General features: G+C 39.5%; 1 protein-coding gene across 1 annotated transcript in view; it reads left to right on the top strand.

Annotated features, from left to right (window-relative positions):
• SLC13A1 (solute carrier family 13 member 1) overlaps positions 1–21,783 on the top strand; it is an 80,735-nt gene that overhangs the window by 18,667 nt on the left and 40,285 nt on the right. Inside the window, exon 2 of the mRNA XM_030554197.1 lies at positions 17,370–17,503. Within this exon, the coding sequence (XP_030410057.1) occupies positions 17,370–17,503 (134 nt within the window). The remainder of the gene's footprint in view (positions 1–17,369; positions 17,504–21,783) is intronic.

The raw sequence follows: 21,783 nt of genomic DNA, 5'->3' as shown, positions 1-21,783 counted from the left end.
AATTTAATGGCAAAATCTCATTGGTTTCAGTGGGGCCGAGATTTAACCCTAAGGCCCCAATCCTGCAGCATTCACATCAATGGGAGTTTTCCCATTGATTTCAAAAGGATATAGAATCAAGGCCAACGTTTCTTGGTGAAAGGGGCTGGAAAGCAGAACCTGGTCAGTGATGTTCTCTGACACAAGAACAGTATGACTTTCCCTGATGTCAAAGTAACCAAACTGCTCTCTAGAGAAGGACAGAGCTTCTGATGTTTACTGTCCCAAACAGTTCATAGCAAAAGTGGTGTAACTTATTCAGGCTACTCCATACTGGAGTACACAAAACCCCTATGGTGCCAGGTCCATCACACCTTGGAGGCAATCACTGTAGACGCTTTAGCACATAGACCTTGTAGGTTCTAGCCCTGGTGGGACCCAAAAACCATTCAGATGCATGGCTAAGGAAAGGGCATTTTACTAGAGCTGTCAGGAAAGGCAAGGCTGCAAATACCTTAGATACAGAGACTTTAAACAGTTATAGTTCACAGTGAGTAATGGCAATTGCTGTTTGATTCCCTGGTGGGGGGGGGGGGATTCAGTAGAGACCCAGGGCTCTTCAGGCCTTGTGCCTGGGTCTCTAGTCAAGCAAATAGGAGTTTGTGGGTTTCCAAGTAAGGGTTCGGCTAATGTCTCTCATTGTGGCTCCCCCATAAGTCCCTCACACACCTTCAGCAGTCACAGCCTGTTCTACACAAGGACCTGCCTACAGTTCCTGGAGAATCTACTCTGCATCCAGCTTGTGGCTTGCCATGCCACTCACAAACTCAGTTCAGCCACTTCCTAGTTTAGGACCTTTCTCTTTAGCTGGCCAGGAATAAGGCAATGGGGAGAGGGATGATGGGAGTTGTAGTCCCTTGTTTAGCAGCTCCATTACACTGGAACTCCTTTTAGGATTTTGTACAATTGTGCAATTACACCGCAGACTCTCAGGCAGTCTCACAGAAACCTCAGCCATTTCGCCATCCTTCTGCAAGCCTGGCAAGAAAGATCACAAAATGCCCTGACTTTTCCCTCACTTTTGCAAAGTAGAAATAAAATAAATAACCATCTCTTGCTTGAGATAAAAATTATTGAAACTGAAGTGAGGGTGAATGATTTAGGTTCTGGGGGGTTTTTTGTTTTTGTTTTTCAAAATGCCAGAATAAACTCAGTTCTCTTTATGTACAAAATATATGCCTAGTTGTGCTGTTCCTTTGCTATTACACAAAATAGCTAGTCCTCTAGGCAAATAAGACTTAGATCTCATAACTCAGTGTTCCTTGTGTAATATGTTTGAGACCCAAAGCCTGCAATGGGACAGGAGCAATGCTGAAGACCTTTTATTCACTAGTCTCTTTCTATTTTTAAATGCACCTGATTTCAAATTATTACTCAAATGAGAGCACCCTTTTGTATTCCCTGTAGTGAGGCACACTAAAAGAAATCCATTCACTTTCAGATTGTTTTTGGCATTTCAAATTAATACTACTTTAGCAAAATTGTATACAGAGACCAGTACAATACGTTATTATGTTCATTCATTGTGACAGCAACAAAAACAACTAAACCGCAAACAAGACGATACTATATGGATCATGCCTTTCAATATGCATAATCCAGATTTTTTCCTGATAGTGCCAGCTTATTTGCACAATAGCTTAGATTGGTTCAGACAACTTATTATATTTCTCATATCACCAGTCTCATAGAAATCCAAAATTAGAAACAGACCTCTACTCTGATAGTGATATAAGAATTTTCATTCTTCTTTGACATGTTTTCCCAACCAGGGAAAGCTGTGATTTCTAAAAATGATTTTGAAATCAAAGGCACATAGCATTTTCTCACCTCCTCCAAGATTGGCTGTACAGCGCAGCTTGGTCAATGGTAACAATCAAGAAGCACGCATAATAATACTTTTATCCCAGGATCCTAACGCACTTTATCAAGCTAAGCATTGTTATCCTCATTTTATACATGAGGGGAAATGAGATACAGGCTGGTTAAGTGACTTGCCCTAACTCACACAATTAATGACAGGCTGTTTTTTTATTTTATTTTTGAGTAAAAATTATGAGCGGTGAGCTACTGTATTTTATTATGATTTTTATTTGATGTGAAAATATAGAAAGAGCAAAAGGTGTGATAACGGGTACAAACACCATTTTTTTATATAAAGCATTTGAGGTACTGTAGGGACAGGTTGCTATTGAAGATTCAGTCCTGCTATTAAGGTTCCATTTTATATATAGTTTTATAAAGGGTTAATGATGAGGTTTTAATGAATTGTATATAGATTGTTAGAGTCCAATAGGCCAATAGCTTGGTTTATAACAGTGATAGTCAGACCTCAGTGGTTAAGGAACCAAATTAGCAATCAACACTAAATGAGCCACATTAGTGTGACTGAATTGTTTCATTTATTTGGGCATAAGCTTTCATGGGTAAAAAACACACTTCTTGAATGCACTCATCTGAAGAAGTGGGTTTTTTATCCACGAAAGCTTATGCCCAAAAAAATCTGTTTGTCTTTAAGATGCCACTGGACTCCTCATTGTTTTTGTGGATACAGACTAACATGGCTACCTCTCTAATAATTGTTTCATTTATTACAGTACTGTATATTTATATTTGAACATTGTAACAGAGGAAATATTTAGTTTTTATATATACGTATATTATTCTCACAGCAAAATGACTGACGAAATATTATTATTTTTATTAATACAATTGGTTAATCGTCTAGTGAAAGCATCCTGATTGGTTAATAATAAATCACAGTGTTTTAATACCATGTGCTGCAAAGAGCCACAGGAGATACATTAAAGAGCCATTTGCGGCTCACGAGTCTGAGTCAGAATATCACTGCTTTACAACAATCAATAACATCTTCTACTGATGTGTTTATAACACATATTACTCATGCTTATCACATCTATTAATCAGCAAATCTTGATTAAATATTTATAAATGGAGCCTTAATACAATGTATGACCAAAGACACGCTGATAGATCAATATTCCTACATGGTTTATAGTGAAGGTTAATATTGTTAAGCATTAGGCCACCACACAAGGGGAATGGTGAGTTAGAGAGCCATTAAACATTATGTGCTTAATTTTTTCAACAGTGAGTGTCCAAATATAGATATGGATTTGTGTGCCGATTTTCACACATTCTTCACACAAATGACAATTTAGATTTGATAGAAAATGTTATAAGATTGCTCCCATCTAAGCCATTTAAAGTCCATAAAGCCAAGAGGAAACCTAGGCTCTAATCCTGGAAACATTTATGCATGTGCTTAATCTTACAGCCTTGAGTAGCCTGGGGTGTGTTTGATTTGAAGAATCTGATTCACTGCTGTGATGTCAATCATCTTTGTGTCCTTCATCTGAAAGTTTTCCATTTTCCACTTATAGCACACATTTCTGAATCTATTACCTCCTTTTGACATGGGGGTCAGTGCTGATGCTGAATGTCTACATGAAGGTTGAAATCTAAGGAATGTAAACGCCTTTAATCAGCAATCAGTCTTTTCCAGATGTTGACATATGATAAAGAACTGTGAAAGCTGACGGTGGCTGGGGGAGGGGGGAACTATATGGCTCCATGCCTCCTTTTTCAGGTGCATCAAGTCAAGTGGGGTCAAAGTCTTTGCCAGTGTAACTGCTTGTTCATCACTGTCTGCATCTAAAATGCTCATGTCACAATGAAAGACAAGGGAGTCATTCCAACTCTTAAAATAAACCATGATACCCTAGTCTATTAGCTGGCTCTGTGTTTGCTGCTAGAAAATACCATTTCTGTATGGTACATCATCTGTATAGGCTGCACAATTGTGCCATGATTGTCTTTCTAGTGTCAGTAGAACATGGATTCTTAGTTTTATTGAATCTGAAAGCCCTAACGCCTGCTGAATTGTCGGATCTTTACAATGATGGGCACTTGCCAGCTTTCTGTCTGGCTAAACCAACACTTTCTTCACCTCTTCAACTTTCCTCACAAAGGGCACAGTCACTTCATTGCTGCTCAAGAAAAAGAAAATTGTGAATTACAGTGAATATCTATGTACCTGGTCTGAGTTTTACCACAAAACTAGACAAGTTTTATGTGGTTTCAAGTTCTGTTGTGAACATTTTGCATAGTTTGGTTTTTAAAATCACAACAGTCACCACCAGCTCTCCTTGACTCAGCTCAAGAGGGGAGAAGGTAGGTTTAAGACTCTTTAGCTTTTCCCCAATGTGGGGCTGACTGGGGCCAATGCAGCCTTTGGCATAATGTAAAGCAGCTTCAGGGCTGCCCTAAATTAGACCAGGTTACAACAATCACAAAGAAGCTGTCTGTAGTCAGAGATTATCCTAACACTTCTGCTATGCTGACACCTCGATGGGAGAGTAACAGGGAATACAGGGGCATGGCCCTCTATGCCAGGGAAATTCCAAAATGGCAGGTTAAAGGGGTGTAAGAAAGGCCGAAAATCTGACTCAAACTATCTAATCCCACTATAATTTCTTACATTACAACCAAAGGAGATGTATATGCCATGTAAGAAAGTAGGAAAAATAACTTAGAGAGATGTGGCCACCATACTGTCCATAGCACACTCATCCTAAGATGGATACTAATATTTATTATTTGTATTATGGTATGGCCTGGAGGCCTGGTGTATTAATTTCATGAAATGTTACTTACTTTTCACCAGTTAGGCTAACAATTAAAGTAGGCCTGCTTGGCTCCAATCATTACAATTGGCCCCAGCTGAGGTGCTTTAAAAACACCTAATAAAGACATTTCATGTCTCAAAGAGCTTATACATAAGACAATCAAAGGGTGGGGTTTATTATCTCCATTTTACACATGAACAATTGAGGCACAGTGAAATTAAATGGCTTGCACAAGGTCTGCTGAGTCAGTGGCAGAGTTGGAAATTGAATTGTGTTTTCTATATGCATCTGTTGTACTTAGGAGGTGGTTCAATTACCAGAAGACTTAAAGACTTTGAATCAGGAGGGACATCTGAATTATAAAATGAGAAAAATTAGTAAGGGATTATATGTATTGCATGCAAAGGCAGGTAGAACACTGTGACGGTCTTGGAATACCCAAGACTGTTAGTCACCTTTACCCCCCCGCCTCCAGTGGAAGGGAGACTTACTTGTGCTTAGTTGAGTGTTAGATCTGACACCACCAGCCTGTTAGCCATGCAAGCAATCTTCTCTAGACTGTGCCAGCCCGTACTTTGCCTTGCAGGTTAACAATACCCTTTGAAACTTGCCCCCAATAGTGTTCAGCAATCTGTCTACTGAACACTCACAGAAATACTAGGTCTGCTGTCCCAAAGGAACCATGTACTCACCAACTTGTCTGATTCAACCCAGGATCAGCGGCATTTAATATCACAGCACATCGTTATAATAGTATAAACAACAATACATTTATTAACAATGATTCAAAAGATGGTGAGCTAGAATAAGGGGTTGGGAAGGGTTATGTATAAAACAAAATCATAACACACTTTCTAGAGACTAAACTTAACAAGCCAACCTACTGTCTAAAGAAGTCATATCTCACCAAAGTCTTTTGCAGCATCTTTCACCAAGGTAGGCAGAGATCCCATTTTCATGAATGTTAATAAGCTGACCATTTACTTCTTAAGTGCACGATGACAGGATATCTTCTCTGTTCCCCAAACATAGGTCAGCAAACCAAGTGTATCTCAAGATAAAGTTCTCCTTCTCCACAGTGTGTTCTTCTTTGTTGACTTAAACTTTGTATATAAATGTGCCACCATTGTGTTGGCTTACAATGCTTAATTTACCTGCTGATGGTGAGGCAGATGAATAAACAACTTTTGTCTGACAGGAAACATGTTTCTCCACCTCTATTGTGATAGACAATTTTCAGTATACATTCTGAACTTTTTACATAGTATCTGTACAAACATTTCACAGTGATATCACAATGATTAGTGTGACCCTGGCTTTCTTTTAAGACCGCCCTCCAATGACATTCTTTGGTGACCCAGAATGTACATACAAGCATTCAGATATTCTTGTAACCCCCTTGCCAGTAGGCGTTAACAGGTTCATGGATCACAACACACATAGTAAAAAGTGATAGAGACACTGAAGGAAGGGTTAACTTCAGTGCAGTGCTGTGCTTATGTGAGAGGTATAAGTGCACTGACAATCTACTAAAAGTAAATTCAAATAGATATTATCCTACTGCAATGTGGTGGCATTTAAAGTATTGGCTTTCCTCTGTGAAAATCTTGGCATTAGAACCTATTGTTCTCCCAGTACATAGTAATATCAGTAAGATCAACATGCCCTTTATTGTTACAACTAATTTGGTTAATCTTCTAACACTTGGTTTGTGGACAGCAGAAACAACTACTGTGCCAGCATTTGTAGTTAAACCCACTAGATTAACTAACAGCAGAGAAGTCCCTATCTGGATACATTTGCTATTTTTTCCCCCTTCAGGTTATTACCTAACATGAATAGCCTGATCAGGAACGTAAGAGGCTGCTGATATGCATGCCTTTTGTTTTCACCAACCAGGATTGCTTTTTCTATTGTTCACAGTTTGGCTATAGGAGAAAATGTATTTTTCCAAACACAGCTCTCCTTTATTTATGGCTTGTGCCTAACCATTTGAAGCTGTAAACAGTCTAATGTACAGCAGTTAAAAGACACTATCTGGCATCTGAATAACTCTTTGGCATTAAGATTTCATGTTGTTCAAACTACACCATTTAATATTGTTATGCAGAAAAGAGTGAATGGCTGCCGGTAGAGTGGGTCTTGGATCCAATGACAGTCACAGACTTCCTGGGTCTACGTAAGCACTCTATTTCAGACTCACCAGAAGGGGCAATCAAGCCCCTTCATGTGGTAGAAATAGCTGGTGGCTGTGAGGCTATCACTTGAGGCACTAGGCCATGTGGCACTTCAGAGCTAAGCCATGTGCACTCAAGGGTTTCTCTGGTTGTAAAATCAGGGGCTAAGCTGTTGATGGCAGGCTGTTTGTGTGTGGGAGGCAGAGAAAACCAGAGAAAGGTGCTGAATGTGACTCTTGAGAGAAGGAAGCAAAGAAACAAAGCTTCTTGAGGCGAGACTGACTCTTGTTTGTTTCTATTGTGTTCAAGGGACAGGACTTTGTACATTTTTGTAAATAATTACATACCTGGCTCATAACAATGATTTCTTATCCTTACAGAAACAACTCAGCCAGGCCTTCAATCATAGATTCACAGGACTGGAAGGGACCTTGAGAGGTCATCAAATCCAGTCTCCTGCACTCAAGGCAGGACTAAGTATTATCTAGACCATCCCTGACAGGTATTTGTCCAACCTGCTCTTAAAAATCCCCAATGATGGAGATTCCACAACCTCCCTACTCAATTTATTCCAGTGCTTAACCACTCAGATAGGAGTTTTTCCTAATGTCCAACCTAAACCACCCTTGCTGCAATTTGAGCCCATTGCTTCTTGTCCTATCCTCAGAGGTTAAGAAAAACAATTTTTCTCTCTCCTTCTTGTAATAACCTTTTATGTGCTTGAAAACTGTTATCATGTCCTCCCTCAGTCTTCTCTTCTCCAAACTAAATAAGCCCAATTTTTTCAATCTTCCCTCATAGGTCATGTTTGCTAGACCTTTAATCATGTTTGTTTTTTTCTCCAGACTTTCTCCAATTTGTCCACATCTTTCCTGAAATGTGGTGCCCAGAACTGGACACAATACTCCAGTTTAGGCCTAATCAGCACAGAGTAGAGTGAAAGAATTACTTCTCGTGTCTTGCTTACAATACTCCTGCTAATACACCCCAGAACGATGTTTGCTTTCTTTGTAACAGTGTTACACCGTTGACTCATATTTAGCTTGTGATCCATTATGACCCCCAGATCCCTTTTTGCAGTACTCCTTCCTAGGCAGTCATTTTCCATTCTGTATGTGTGCAACTGATTATTCTTTCCTAAGTGGAGTATTTTGCATTTGTCCTTACTGAATTTCATCCTGTTTAATTCAGACCATTTCTCCAGTTTGTCCAGATCATTTTGAATTTTAATCCTACCCTCCAAAGCACTTGCACCCCCTCCCAGCTTGGTACCATCCGCAAACTTTATAAGTTTACTCTCTATGCCAATATTGGCTAATTACTTGGGTCAAAGGGCCAAAAACATTATTTAAAGAAAATTCAGTAGCCAAACCTTAGCATCCACAAACAAATCAAAGCAGAAATCAAAGCAGATGGTAATTAGGAGCTATCATCCATGGATCTTAAATCCTGCACAAAGGTTGTTGAGAATCCATATGTTACAGGTGGGGAAACAGAGACTTAATTGGAGAGATTAAAATGCCTGATTGCCAGAGGTGCTGAAGTCAACAGGAGATGCAAATGCTCAACACCTTTGAAAATCAGGCTTCATTGACTTACCTAAGGTAGCACAACAAGTCAATATTAGAGCTGCGAATAGATCAAAGCTTCCAGATACACGGCCCAATGCCCTGTCCACTGTACTGCACTGCCAACACTCTGCACTAGCTCCTTAGTTATGAAATGTTTATTTAAAAAACACCCTAACATTCTGTCCCTTTGTCTCATCAATACTGAAGTCTGTCTACTGTGGGAACTTGGTTCGTACATCCTGAGTTGAATCAGGCATGGCAATACCTGTTTGTTAGCTAAGTAATGTTAAATATACACCTGCATTCCATCCATGGAACAACGCCACTGTCTGCTTCTGACTCCAGGCCTAAAAGACATGGGCACTCCAACACATTTGGCCCTCAGTAACACAGCATCTAAGCACCTGCCTTTGCCTTCTTCCAGGGGTAAAATGATGGCCACACAAACAAGTCACTTCCAAGGGAGGGGCCCAATTCTCAAAAGTTTATAACGTAATTTTACTTGCTAATTACATTACACTTGTAGTAGCTGGAAGGTTGTGTGCAACATTAATAAATATATTTTAGAAAATAATTCAGAAGGACCACAAAGACAGGAAACATGGTTGCAATGGTCTACAGTTCTCTCCATGTATCTGGCTCTGTTAATTTTTTACAGGATTATATAAGGAAGCTGGGGGAATATTAATCTGTGCGAAGAATAGTGAGAGTAAAGGCAGTGGCTCGAAGCCAAGTTATAAAGTACATGATTACCATTTAGACAGGACCAAACCTAATGGAAAATACCAGGCCTTTGTACTTTATTCTCTCTGTGTTTATACAGACCTTCTCCAAAAGGTTGGGAAATTGTTCTTTTTCTTCATCTTTTCATATTTTGTGGAGAAAGTGAAACATACAACAAATCTAATCTTGCTTTTAATGGGAACTGGAGAATGCAGTTTGTTTTAAGCCAGAGCCTGATTCTATGGTGTGTGTAATTCCCCCAAGCATAAAGCAGATTTAAACCCAGAGGATCGGACCACTTGAGGATTTCCCTTGTGTAAGGGGATCCTCAGATGACACAGAGTTTTGTAGTGACTCCTTTGCCACTCCTAGGCTCTTCCAAATGAGGAACCATAATGACTTCTATGCTTCTACCACCACGGTCAACTCCTCAGGGGACACTAATTCCCCAATCCTGCAGTTTAGCTCAATAGGTTTGTTATTAATTAAGAACCTGTGGTGCACTCATAGCTCCTGTTGACTTCAAAGGACTGCAGGATGATGCTCTAAATGAACAATTGCTGAAGGTGAGAAATATACAGAAAATGTCTTATAGAATTACTTCTTAAGATCCTAAGAACAGGCTCAAAAGCATTCTAATAACGGCTTTCTGTGATTTTTACAAGTCCTCATGTATAATTAAGAAGGACATTGAATCCTTCTGTAAACGCTTCATAGTCTTACAATATTGATTTACAGCTTTCTTTGAAACTGAAATGAGCGATTAGTAAAAAGGAATTAAGGATGGATCCAAACCCAAAATCCAGGACCAGCAACCCTGAATTTTCAGGCTTTTTAAAATCCAAACTTGGATCCAAACTCAAATTTTTTCAAATAGAATCTCTGTAGATCCCTAAATTTTGGGGTGCCCTAGCTCTAGATCTGAAGTTGGCACTGCATGCCTGTTTTAAAAGGAAGTATTAAAAAATCAAGTAGTTATTCTGTATTTTTATTGTACTGTTTTAATAAATGTTTTGTGGATGTTTAAAGAGAGATCCGTAGTGTGATCTCACACGTGAAACCTAAAACATATTACTCATTATCACTGGTCTGTCTTAAAAGAGATGTAACATTATCCACAGCTGTTAAATCGATAATGTTGATGGGAACAAGCTCTTTTGTTAGGAGTCTGCACTCAGATTCTTCAATAAACAGGTTTATTGAAGTGAAAATATGTTGAAAGCAAGGAAATTCAGACCTGCTCTTGAGATGAAAAATTGCTCATTGCTTGTTATTACACATTAAGGGATTTGCTCCAGACCGGGCTGGCTCTAGGCCCAGCAAACCAAACATGTGCTTGGGGTGGCATAATGTCAGGGGTACATTCTGGACATTTTTTTTTTATTGCTTGGGGTGGCAAAAAACCTAGAGCCGGCCCTGGCTCCAGAAGCTGGGGAGACTTATTGTAAACTGACTGGTTGCAAATATTCTAGTCATGCAAATTAAACTACTTGTTAATAAATCTGTTTTAACTCTATGAACACTAGGCCGTTTTACATTGCCTGATTTTCATCACTTAAGTAATAGCAATTTTCTCAAGGGTTTTTTTTTTTCCCTCACTTGACCTCTCCTTCAAGTTCTTTTTGTGGAAGTTTGAAAATATAATCTAAGCAAATGATTTTTAGAAAGTAGAATTTACCCTTCAAAATATAGTTTCTCACTCAACTAGTGTGGCAGAACCTTCAGTGCTGACCATAGAAGCCACAACTTGCTATATATTAATAATTTGGTAACTTTTAAAAATATCAGAGTTAATTCCGCCAGTATACGGATTTTAAACTTCCTACCAAGGGCCTTGGAATTCTGAATGTTCCAAAGAAATTTTATTAACAATGTAATTACTCCTAAAGAATTTTTTAATTGGCGCGCACACACACACACACTTTGAAATTTGACTAGAAGAGTTCATCCACACAATTCTCATTAATTTCAATAGGAGTTGTGTGAGAAGATCCCCTAGTATAAGTTTGAAAATTTCCACCAGTAATTTAAACTTGAACTACCAATATCTCAGCAGTTACTAATTTACTCACCAAGAAAGATGCAATGAGACTCATTTGCTGAAACTTTTTGAATAATTTGTTTATTGATTCAGTGTGTTACCTTGATTCAATTTTGCTGTTTGACTGAGATCAATTGAGTATTCTTCTTCAAGATTCTTTATCCCCATAGGTTTCCGAGAGTGGAAGCTGATTAACTGATTGTGCTGAATATTAATCATTCCAAGGTATTAGCTCAGAGTTGCGTCCAATAAATATTGTACTCTGATATAATATAAATTGATCTAACAACTCAGACAAAGCCAGTATGGATATATTTGAATTAATCATGAACCTTATCTTGTTAAGATGCAATAACTGATGCTGCTTGAAAGTATGGCTTATCCTGCCTAAAATTAACTATGATCACTTGAAATAATTGCAATGGTTAAGGGCTCTAACACTAACGTGAACAAATGATGAGCTGCTGTAAATAATTCCCCTTTCTAGTGACTCATCTCAACAGAAATTGATCCAATATAATGCTACCGACTCATATTCTTGTTGATGGATGACTGTACAAAACAGATTTCACTTCAATGAAGGAGATCCCCACAAACAGCCTTCTAGAATAAATAGTGCCATTTTACATAATCAGAAGCTTTTTCTGCCATCTAATAAGATTGTAGCTGTAAGTGAATTCAAAGTATGCACTCACTTTATGAGATTACAGAATGATGCCTATTTTAAAGGAAGCCTACCTGGGCTATATTGCACCACTGATTTGTTTTTAAAGCACAACTTTAATTGAAAGTAGTAAAAATCAGTGGCTCAGTATGGTGTTTGGTCAAGATGACTCTGGATTCTGAGTTTTGTATTTTACATTCTTGTAGCTCAGATTTTTCTGCAAATTTATGTACCATTTCGAAAAACAAAATTACAAACAGGTTTTTCCTAAGCCAACAAAGAATATTATTAGCACTCTGAGCTGATAAAAATGTAGGGAGGCATACAAGTTAATGTAAACGCCACAAAAGTGTGTACTTCATTACGTACAGAGTGAACTTGCAGTAACTGGTACAAATCTGAACAGCTTAGATTGTAAATTCCTTGAAAAGTTCAGGCACTGATTCAGCAATCATGTTTGCACAGGCAGGCCCTTTGGTCTGTATGGAATCTCCTTCACCACAACAGAAGTCTGCACTGGTGTAAGGATCCACCAATGTAGGATAAGGGCCTTAGATTGTAAAGGACTCTCGTAGTCATAGACCACCAAGTATATGGTCAATACTCAACAAATAATAATTATTAATAAACAATGAAAACATCACATTCTAGGGGAAAATGGTACAGGGTGATCTGAGTTTGTAAGTGGTTAGAGGTCCAAGCTCTGGCCTGTGCATGAGTCTAATGACCAAGAGTCGCATGATGGCAGCCCAGATTTAGTGCTTTCTGTAAGATATACTTGCTGCTTATTCATTCAGGGTGCAGGACCATCAGGAATAGGAAGGCTTTCCTGCAGCAGAGCCAGGAAAGTGTTAGGCTGGAAAGTTTGCCAGGATTTAAGTGCAGGAGGACTGCTGAGAGCCATTCACCCAGGGCAGATAGACTGCTGTCCCTAGAAGGAGGGCAACAGAGAAACCTGTTAAAAGATTCTTCAGTGCAGCTCCTAGAAGGTGGGCTGTGGAGAATGCTGCACCCAGGGCAGCCCGGAAGGAAGCCTGATGAATGGAATGGGTGGTTCTTGCAAGAGCCAAGCAGGAATCATCAATCTCACAGTGATGAATCACAGCATAGGACATGTGGGCACACACTTTTTAACAACACTGTTAAGCAACTCACAACTTTATAAAAGGAGATTTGTAAAAAACAAACAGAAAATCATAAAGGTCTAAAAGTGCAGGTTTCTTCACTAATGTAAAACATCCATTGAATCCAATGGGAGTTGTGTGAATAAGGTGAGGAGGATTTGGCTGTAAAGGATAAGTGCATCCAGGGGAATCTGGGTAACCACCTGCAATAAGAACACTATCAGGTATATATCACACAGAAAGAGAAATGGTGTCGAGGATTTAATACAAAAAATGGAGGAAAAATGGGGTTAGGATTATCAGTGTTTGTCAGCTGTAGCCTATGGTCACCCAGCATTGTAGTGCATCCACTAAGTAACACCATGCAGTCTTAGGCTTTTGTCGTCATGAAGGACATTGGCTGATATATAATAGTTTAGGAATACTCCAATTCAGAGACTGTATGTTACTAGTCAGGTGAAATTTTTACTGTGTGACTATTTAGAGCTGGATGGTATGGAATGGTTATTTTAATGGCAGGACTAGCCTGAAGACCACACAGGCTACATCTACACTGATGTACACATTTGAGTACTGGACCACGTACATGCTCGTGCACATTCCCCTTACCCACCGCAAGTCTCCATCTTATGCTGTGCTGGACATGAGTTTAACACTGTATATACATGTATACCCACATCCACTCCGCCACTATTGTTATCACCACTGAAATTGCATGGTGTATTCCAGGATTCTATGCAGACAGGGAGATGTTCTAGGAGCCACTTTCCTATGCAGTGTTGATGCTGTCCCTTGCAATCAAATATTTACTGATGGCAGTTCCTGATGACTTTGCCCCTCACTGTAATTCCCTGCTAAACTGAGTGGAAAAAAATGCAGAAGTGGGATGATGCTCTATTTCTGCAACTGCTTCTTATCATGGGACAAATGGTTACACAGTGGAGTAGGTGGATGGAATTTGGGCTGAATTTTCTGCCATGTTGAAGATGCATAACTAGGAGGGTCAGTGACAACTCATTCTGCTCACATGGAACAGATATGGTGAATCCCAGTATTGCCACAGTATGCCCGGACCATCGCTTCTGGTGCAGGAGAACCAGCATGGTGTGGAGAGATCACATCATTCTGGAAACTTGGGATGAGTAGCAGTGGTGTCAGAACTTCCCAGTGAGGAAACAGAGCTTCGTAGTGTGGTGAAGTCCCATTGGGCTTGCTGAGTAATCACAGTTAGTGGACAGGGGGCCTTTAGCCCCTGGTCTAAAGGTGGGAGAATTGCATGATTCCAACCCAAAGACATGAATGCTCAAGGCCTGAGCCCTGAGAGGGAGTGCACTCCCGCTTATAAAGGGGGGTCAGAGATACATCTAACCCCCAACCATGACCATAGCATTCAGGTATGAGAGGAATTCCATGCCTGCAAAACTTAAAAAGGAGTGGTTATACTGGCTGGAGTGGCTCAGGGCAAACTGTCAGAAAACAAGGCAGATACCCCAAACTGGTGATGTGTTCTATAATTAGATTTCACCAAGCCTGTAGCAAATGTGAACTCCTAGATTACTCTACAGTTTTACCATGGAGTCACAGACAGTCCCCTTAGCCTCGCCAGTCTATCTTGCCACCCAGATAAACTGGACTTTGTGATAAAAGGTCACTTAAACCAAAAACCACATCACATTTAGGTATCTCTCAGTCTCAAGAGACCAGTCACTTACCCCAAGACAATGCTGGCAGGCAATGCTGTAGTAACCTAGCTAAAGATTTATTAGCTAAGAAAAGAAAAGGAGAGTTATTGAGAGGTTAAAGCAGGTAAAATATATATATAGGTGAGTGTCAGTTTATAATTCCAAATAGTAGCAGAGATGTAATAATCTGCCAGTTTCCCAAAAGTCTCTCGGGGCTACTCAGAATAACTTGGGGGATCTCCGTCTTCTTGTTCAGTTATTCTGCCATTAGACTCCAAATAGTCTAGAGAGGATGGATCTTTCTTTGAATCCATATTTATATCTTCTCACAAATGACAAGCTGACATGGGCTCTACCCAGGTGGACTTTTCCTTTGCATGAGGAATGCATTTTGAGCCTCTGACCTCAGGCCATCACCACAATGGCCATTTGCACCTTTTTGAATAAAATCCTTCATTAGCATTCCCCAAGGCCTCTTTAATGTCTGAGTATTTAATTACAGGGGTATTTACAATGTGGATGTTTGATATTACATTATGACAGGAACAGATAAGTGAAAGCAATGCATGTAACATCCCATTAGTTTTATTACGTTTAAACACCCAAAACACTAATTGCGTTGATCCATACTAATACACAAGTGAATTGACCTGAGTACATTCTGACATGACGTGGTCAGCCGGCTTCACAGGAGCTATATAATTTATTATAGTCAATAGCTCACAAAGCTTCCACTTTCCTTCCTACTGTAAGATTTTAAAAGTGCAAAATGTTTTGTTAATGAACTATGCTACAAGAACACTGTTCTGGAATATATTGGATGCAAGCCAACTATTTTACAGTCAGCAACAGAGGCCATAGCTAAACGTAAAATATCAGTGGTTTTCCCCCTACTCTATGGACAAGTGGATGACAGGTCACATGAAGAAAATGGGGCTTCATGTGGTTTCTGTGAGCTGCTTCTTCAAAGGCTGCCAGTGGGACTCTCCTATGCTGCTCTCTCTTTCCCAGCTGCTTTGCAGCTCTTGAATGTAAGTTCAGTCACGTGGAACAGCTAGAAAGAAAAATAGAAAATTACAGTCCACTAGCAGCCCTAAGAAAATCAAGCTAAAGAGATCACAGGAACCTGTACAAACTAAATGCTGAGACCTAAACCCGTGCTTTCTTGTCCAGATTCCTAAATCATATTTTATTAAAATCTTATAGAGTTGTTTCTTCCAGTTGTTCTGCATGTTGTTTTTTATTTTTATTTGTTGATTTAACTTTATTGTTTTGCAGTCTAATTGCATTTTCCATGATGGAATTCTGCTAGGGTCAGAAGTGATAATTCATTGGGAGGGAATCAGAAAAAGGGAAAATGATAAAAGTGTAGGTTTAAAGTGCATCAGATTGCATCCCCTTAGTAGGTATGTGCGTACATATGTCTTAAATCCTGCAGCTGGTCAGATAGTCATTTCTGACCTCATATTGCTTATGAGTTCAGAAAAGTGAGCTCTTGAATATGTGGAAAGAAAAATGAATAGTACTGTCTGCTACTCCAGTGACTAAATCCTATTGATGTCTTGGCCTTTGCCCAATATCCATTCCTTCTGACCCTCCCTTTTCTGTTCAGAGAACTGACTCCTCATCAGGGCTCAGCACATTGCCATCTCCTCTTTACATCCCCCCTAATTTGATGGGAGGCATCATGGGCATCAAAGAAGTGGGAGACATCCTGGCTCTGCTACTCATCTGCTATGCAGCCTCAAGGGAGTCCCTCTACCTCTCTGTTTCCTCCTCTGTAAAAGGGAAATAATGATATTTACCTTCCTTGGTGATCTACGGATGAAACGTGCTATTTAAGGGCTGAATATTAGTAAATTCCAGCTGCCAATCACTCTGCGCAGCAAGTTGAGGAAATGAAAATGGATCGGTGGCAGTGAGAGCCTGGCAAAGCTTTTCTGAGCTGAGTGCATCTCTCAGAGCACATACGAGGCCATGGGCCATTACAGTCAGAGATCTGACTTTCACTCCATTCTAATTTACATTTTGTAGGCATGTGCTCTCAGTTATGTCTTTCAAAAATGCCAGCTTATGTTGTGTTCATGCTAATGAAGCCTTTTTTTTTTCACTAACAGTGAAGCTGTATTAGAAGTGCCATTGGTAGGTAGAGAATTTTCTTCTTCCAGATCACATGTTTTCTGTGGATCTTGTTAGTTCCTGGGCTCCCTTTAAAACAGAGCAGGCTAGGCTTGAGCTTAACATAAATAAAATGTCAAGCATAGAGATATAACCTGTCATTGGGCCTGAACTTGCAAGGGGCCACTCCTGCAAGTGTGAGGGTCTTCAATTGCTATTCAGGTCAATGGTAGTTAAGAGCTTTCTCAACACCTTGCAGGATCTAGCTCTCTATGCCCTATTCCAGTTATAGGAATGTATTATGTAAATATTATGGGGGTAGGGTAAGAAGAATATAGTAATGAGAAAACTACTACACCATAAATGCAGAACACATTTCTAGCCTTGAGTTTACTGGTGAACACCAATCTTATCTTCCTAGTGTTAATAACGACACTAAAACAATAAAGAGAAAGATTTATTTTTAACTTGACTTGACTAATCGGTCTGTTGCAAAGTCCAAAGGTGATAGTTTAGAGAAATATTAATCAGAGTCAACTATTTATAGGACATCTGATTTTTTTTTCTTTTTTTTTTGGTAGTTTCAATCAGAAAACTGAACCATCAGCTCTCAGCAATGAAAATTTTCAGTCAGCTTTGGATCTACCGAAGGCTCCTACTGATTCTCTTCACTCCACTGCTTTTACTTCCACTGCCTCTCATCATTCGAACCAAAGTAAGTGAACTGACGTTATAGGCAATTATTATATACTGTATGTCTGTGAGTTTCCCACATCCTTTCAGAATGGCTAGAGTCTCAAATATGTTTGCATCAGGGATTATTTTCATCACATTGCAGTGTTTTTACAGAAATATATAAAACCGAACAAGTTTAATGTAAACAGCCAAGTGACAATTACTTCTGAAACAGTTTATATCTATTTTCTCAAGCTGAGCTGGCTGAGAGATTTCTCACTAACATTGGGAACTGAACATCCAAATCACATTGCCTGTTCTGAAAATCCCACCCTGTTTGGTTTGTTTTAATTTTGGACACAATGAAGTTGCGCAATCTGTTTGCAGTATATTTTACAGTATAGATGAACTAGAAAGGAAATATGGGATTTTGTCCTTTATTTTGTTTCTTCCTGATGTATAAAGGAGATCTCTGTGGTTCATTTTTTTAAAAGGAAGTTTCTGCTTCTTCTTTACCTTAGAAATATCAGGAATATCAATTTTCTTGTCTAACCTGGATGTCTCTTTGGAAGACTGGAGAACTGGAGTAGGAGCTGTTGCATTCCTTATTTGAATAGGATGGACTTGTGAAAAATTGTTTCACTGGCCCATCCCAAAACATTAAGTTCAGATCTGAGCTATTCCACAAAATCTGCAGCAGACCATGTTCCCTAGTCCCTCCTTGCTGCATTTATGGGCCTGCCCCTAAGCCCAGGTTCCTGCAGCCCTAAGCAGAGATGAAGAGGTTTGCTACAGAGCAAGTGCTTCAGCTCCACTTGACAGGCTTCATAGGCTCATATGTGTAGAAAGAAGAAAAGGGAAGAATTTGGTCTTAGACCTAGGCAGGCTGGACATGTCTTCCTATAAAAGTGGAATTTCTTATGTTTGTCCATTGCTTTAGTTACATTTAACCAACTTTCCCCTTCAATTGGTATCTTTTCCCCTGCTCTGCACTTGTCCTCAGGTGTGTCTGCCTGAATCTTTCAGATGAAATTTGCCGCAACTATTTTTAAAGGGAAAGAAATGCTCTGTGTAATCTAACAGCGAAAGCCAAATTTGCACTTAAGAAAATGTCCAATTGTTGCACATAAGATCAGTGCTTTAGATTACAATCCTTGCATTTACTGAGCATCTAACACCTAACTGAATTTGTCCCTCTGTGGAAAACAATAACATGTTTATTATTGGTGAAATGTGGCCATTCTTGTGTAATCAAGACATTTGTTAGAAGTCAATAATAATGTTAATGAAAAGATTTTTCCCTGAGCAGTAAAGTGATCTGAATTTTATGGGTATGCTAAATGTATTCTTAATCAGTCCATCTGTCAAAGCAGGAATGTATTGATCTCAGTTGTTTCTAGTCCTCCATCAAAGCAGCCTGTTCTAGGAAGGAAAGTATGTTTTTCAAGTTTAAAAATGTATAAACTGAGACACTGCTTAAAAATGAAAGAGACAGCAATAGAGAAATGGAAACATGGAGCCAACTGCTCTGCTAGTATAAACTGACACAGATCCAATTACTTCAGTGGAGCAGCACTCATTTGCACCAGCAGAGAATTTGGCCCATGGCTCAAACCACCGAATCCAATTCAAGCCAACAACTTTGGGTTAAATTAAGAATCTCTGTTTGAATATGTCAATATTAAAAGTGAGATTGTGGCTGGCCCTGTGCAAAGGTGCAAGCAGAAAAGGGGGCCCTAAACCTTCCGTGCTTTTGCACGCTTGCCCAGAGGCCAGTGGCAATGTGTCCGGGGAATGCAGAGAGTCCAGGTGGGTAGCATTGCCAGCCAGAGGCACTGGAACTAGGGGTGCTGAAGATACAGCAGCAGCCGAATGCTTAGCTTCCTTCACATGCGGGGTTTACAGTTTTGTTCAATGTCTTTTAGCATCCTCATTATAAAAAATCTTCCAGGGTCTCCGCTGCCAGAAGTGTTGCTATGCAAGAGGGATGAGGAGGGGACGGGTATGTCCAGAGTAGTATATTCCCTCTCCACCATCCGGCTGAGCTGGCCAGTTGCTGTTTGGACTTAAAGCACCTAATGGTAGTCGTAATGATAGCAATTTGCTAGCAACCATTTTTAAAGTTTAAAAAAAAAACACCGCACCATGTTTCAGCTAATCTTAACTGCAAGAGTTGAGATTTATATTAAAGAAAACATCTAATTGTTGCCTCCTCACTGCTGATGCTAATGGCCATCCTTCCTGACAGGCTGTTTTAGGAAGCCAAAGTCTGCCCGGACATGCAAACTCAGCCAGCTCTCCTCCTCTAACAGAGGGCTCACTACTAGGAATGGAGCACACTGGTAGGGCAGTGTGATGAAGCTTGTAGTGCTGCTGCACATGCTGTACCTATATGGTGGGTTAAAAGGAGGGCTTCAAGCAATCCAGAACACTTTTATTTTTAAGTTTTGTTTATGGCATAAGCTTCCCTTTTCTCCCAGGATGAGTTAGTTGCAGGAGGTAGGGGAGAAGGTTAAAAATTTCAAGCAATAAAGCGGATATATGAATGCACTTAATCAATTTCATTCTTTTAAAAGCTCTGGAATTAAGAGATGTATAATATGGTCTGGGACACAGAGAACCGATTCTTATAAACATGCTTGGGTTTTTTTTAATAGTTTCTTATAAGAAGGCCTCTCTGTAATGCATCTGGAAAATGAATATATGAATATTGTTCTAAAGGGCTAATCAAGAGTCTATGGCTACAGTAGTTTTTCCATAACACAAAAGCTATATTACAAGAACATTTTTAAGACTGCAAAGTCGCGCACTCAGAAGGTAGAAAGTGGCAGAATTAATTGTTTTGCAACCTTAATGGGGCCCCCTTGTGTGTATGCATTATGATATAGATTTTACATGATCACATCATATTTTTTCCTTAGGACCCCTCCTCAGTCAGTGGAAGGTGCTCACTAATTGAGCATGTTTCAATGCTTTATTTTCTTCTCATTGTTCAAGGCCTTATTTACTGCACTCTATACAAACCCTGCTCTGAAGACAGAGTTATTAGTTTCCTCGTGGACTTTTCTGTAGTCTCATCACTGTGAAATCTGAGTGCATCCATAAATATTATTGAATTCATTTTCACAGCATCTATAAGATGTGAGGGGGTGGTATTATCCCTATTCCTATCCCTATACCTAGCACCTGGTTTTTCAGAGTACTTAGTATTAGTACTCTATATGTTCAATGTGCAGCTCTTATTTACTTCCGTCAAAGCTGTGAATGCTCAGAACTTATGCAAATTAGACCCCTGCATCTCAAGTCAGGTATCCAGAAAATGAGGAACATGCAATTAGTGACCACCTGTGAAAAGTTTGGTTAAGTGACTTGCCCAGCATCACTTACAAATTCTGTGGCAGAGGAAGGGATAGACTCCAGTTCTACAGGGCAGAATTCCACTGCCTTGACCATGAGACATTCCTTTTTCATACTTCAATCCCTGCCTCATTCACTACACACTTTCTGACTTCTTCAACCAACAAAGCAGAGGTCCTACAGACAACAGTCTCTTTCACTACGCTTCCCTGATTCATCCTCAGAGCAGTTCTATCCTGTACACTAATAGAGCCGGGGGTCCGAAGGAAAAATATGTGATCCTGTAATTTAAAACTGTATCATAATGCATATGCACAAGGGGAGGGGGCAAATTAAGGTTGCATGGGCAACCTTAATTTTGACATTTCCTAACTTTTGAATACTTGAACTTTGCATTTTTAATAATGTTCTTTTAATATAGTTTTTTGTGTGCTATTTCCTAGGATTCTAAAAAAAGCAAACTGAAAAAACAAACAGAAATTCCATTATGTGGCATCATGTTGACACCCATATGGGTCATCAGCAGTGTTGGAACCTTTAGATCCACCACTCAGATCTCTGCCATTTGAACTAGCTGAGGAAAAAAAGGTTAGCAGAATTTATTAACATTGGCAAAACAATGTATTTTCACCAGCCTCATTCTTGTAAACAGCTAAACTGCTTTGGCTGCTACTATTCAAGAAAGGTCAAATGCAAAATGACCTAGCATTATCCTAGAATGGAAAATTTCAGTGATTAAAGTTTGGCACAGTAATAAGCGACTGAACACAAGGTTTTATAATGGGAAATGTTGAGCAACCTTAATAAAAAGCGGTGATACCATCCCTGCCTACAGTAAACAGACTTATCTATAGCTCATTTCCTAGCCATTTCTGAGTTCTTGTCAGGGATAGTGACTTCCATATTGTGACATTGTGGTACAAGGAATTCTGGAAGGCAGCCAGAATTCTCCTTGGTCAACAT

Source organism: Gopherus evgoodei, chromosome 1, assembly GCF_007399415.2.
Source record: "Gopherus evgoodei ecotype Sinaloan lineage chromosome 1, rGopEvg1_v1.p, whole genome shotgun sequence".
Classification (NCBI taxonomy): domain Eukaryota; kingdom Metazoa; phylum Chordata; order Testudines; family Testudinidae; genus Gopherus; species Gopherus evgoodei.
The sequence above is the reverse complement of the archived record's forward strand: the minus strand, read 5'-3'. Positions and strand labels throughout refer to the sequence as shown.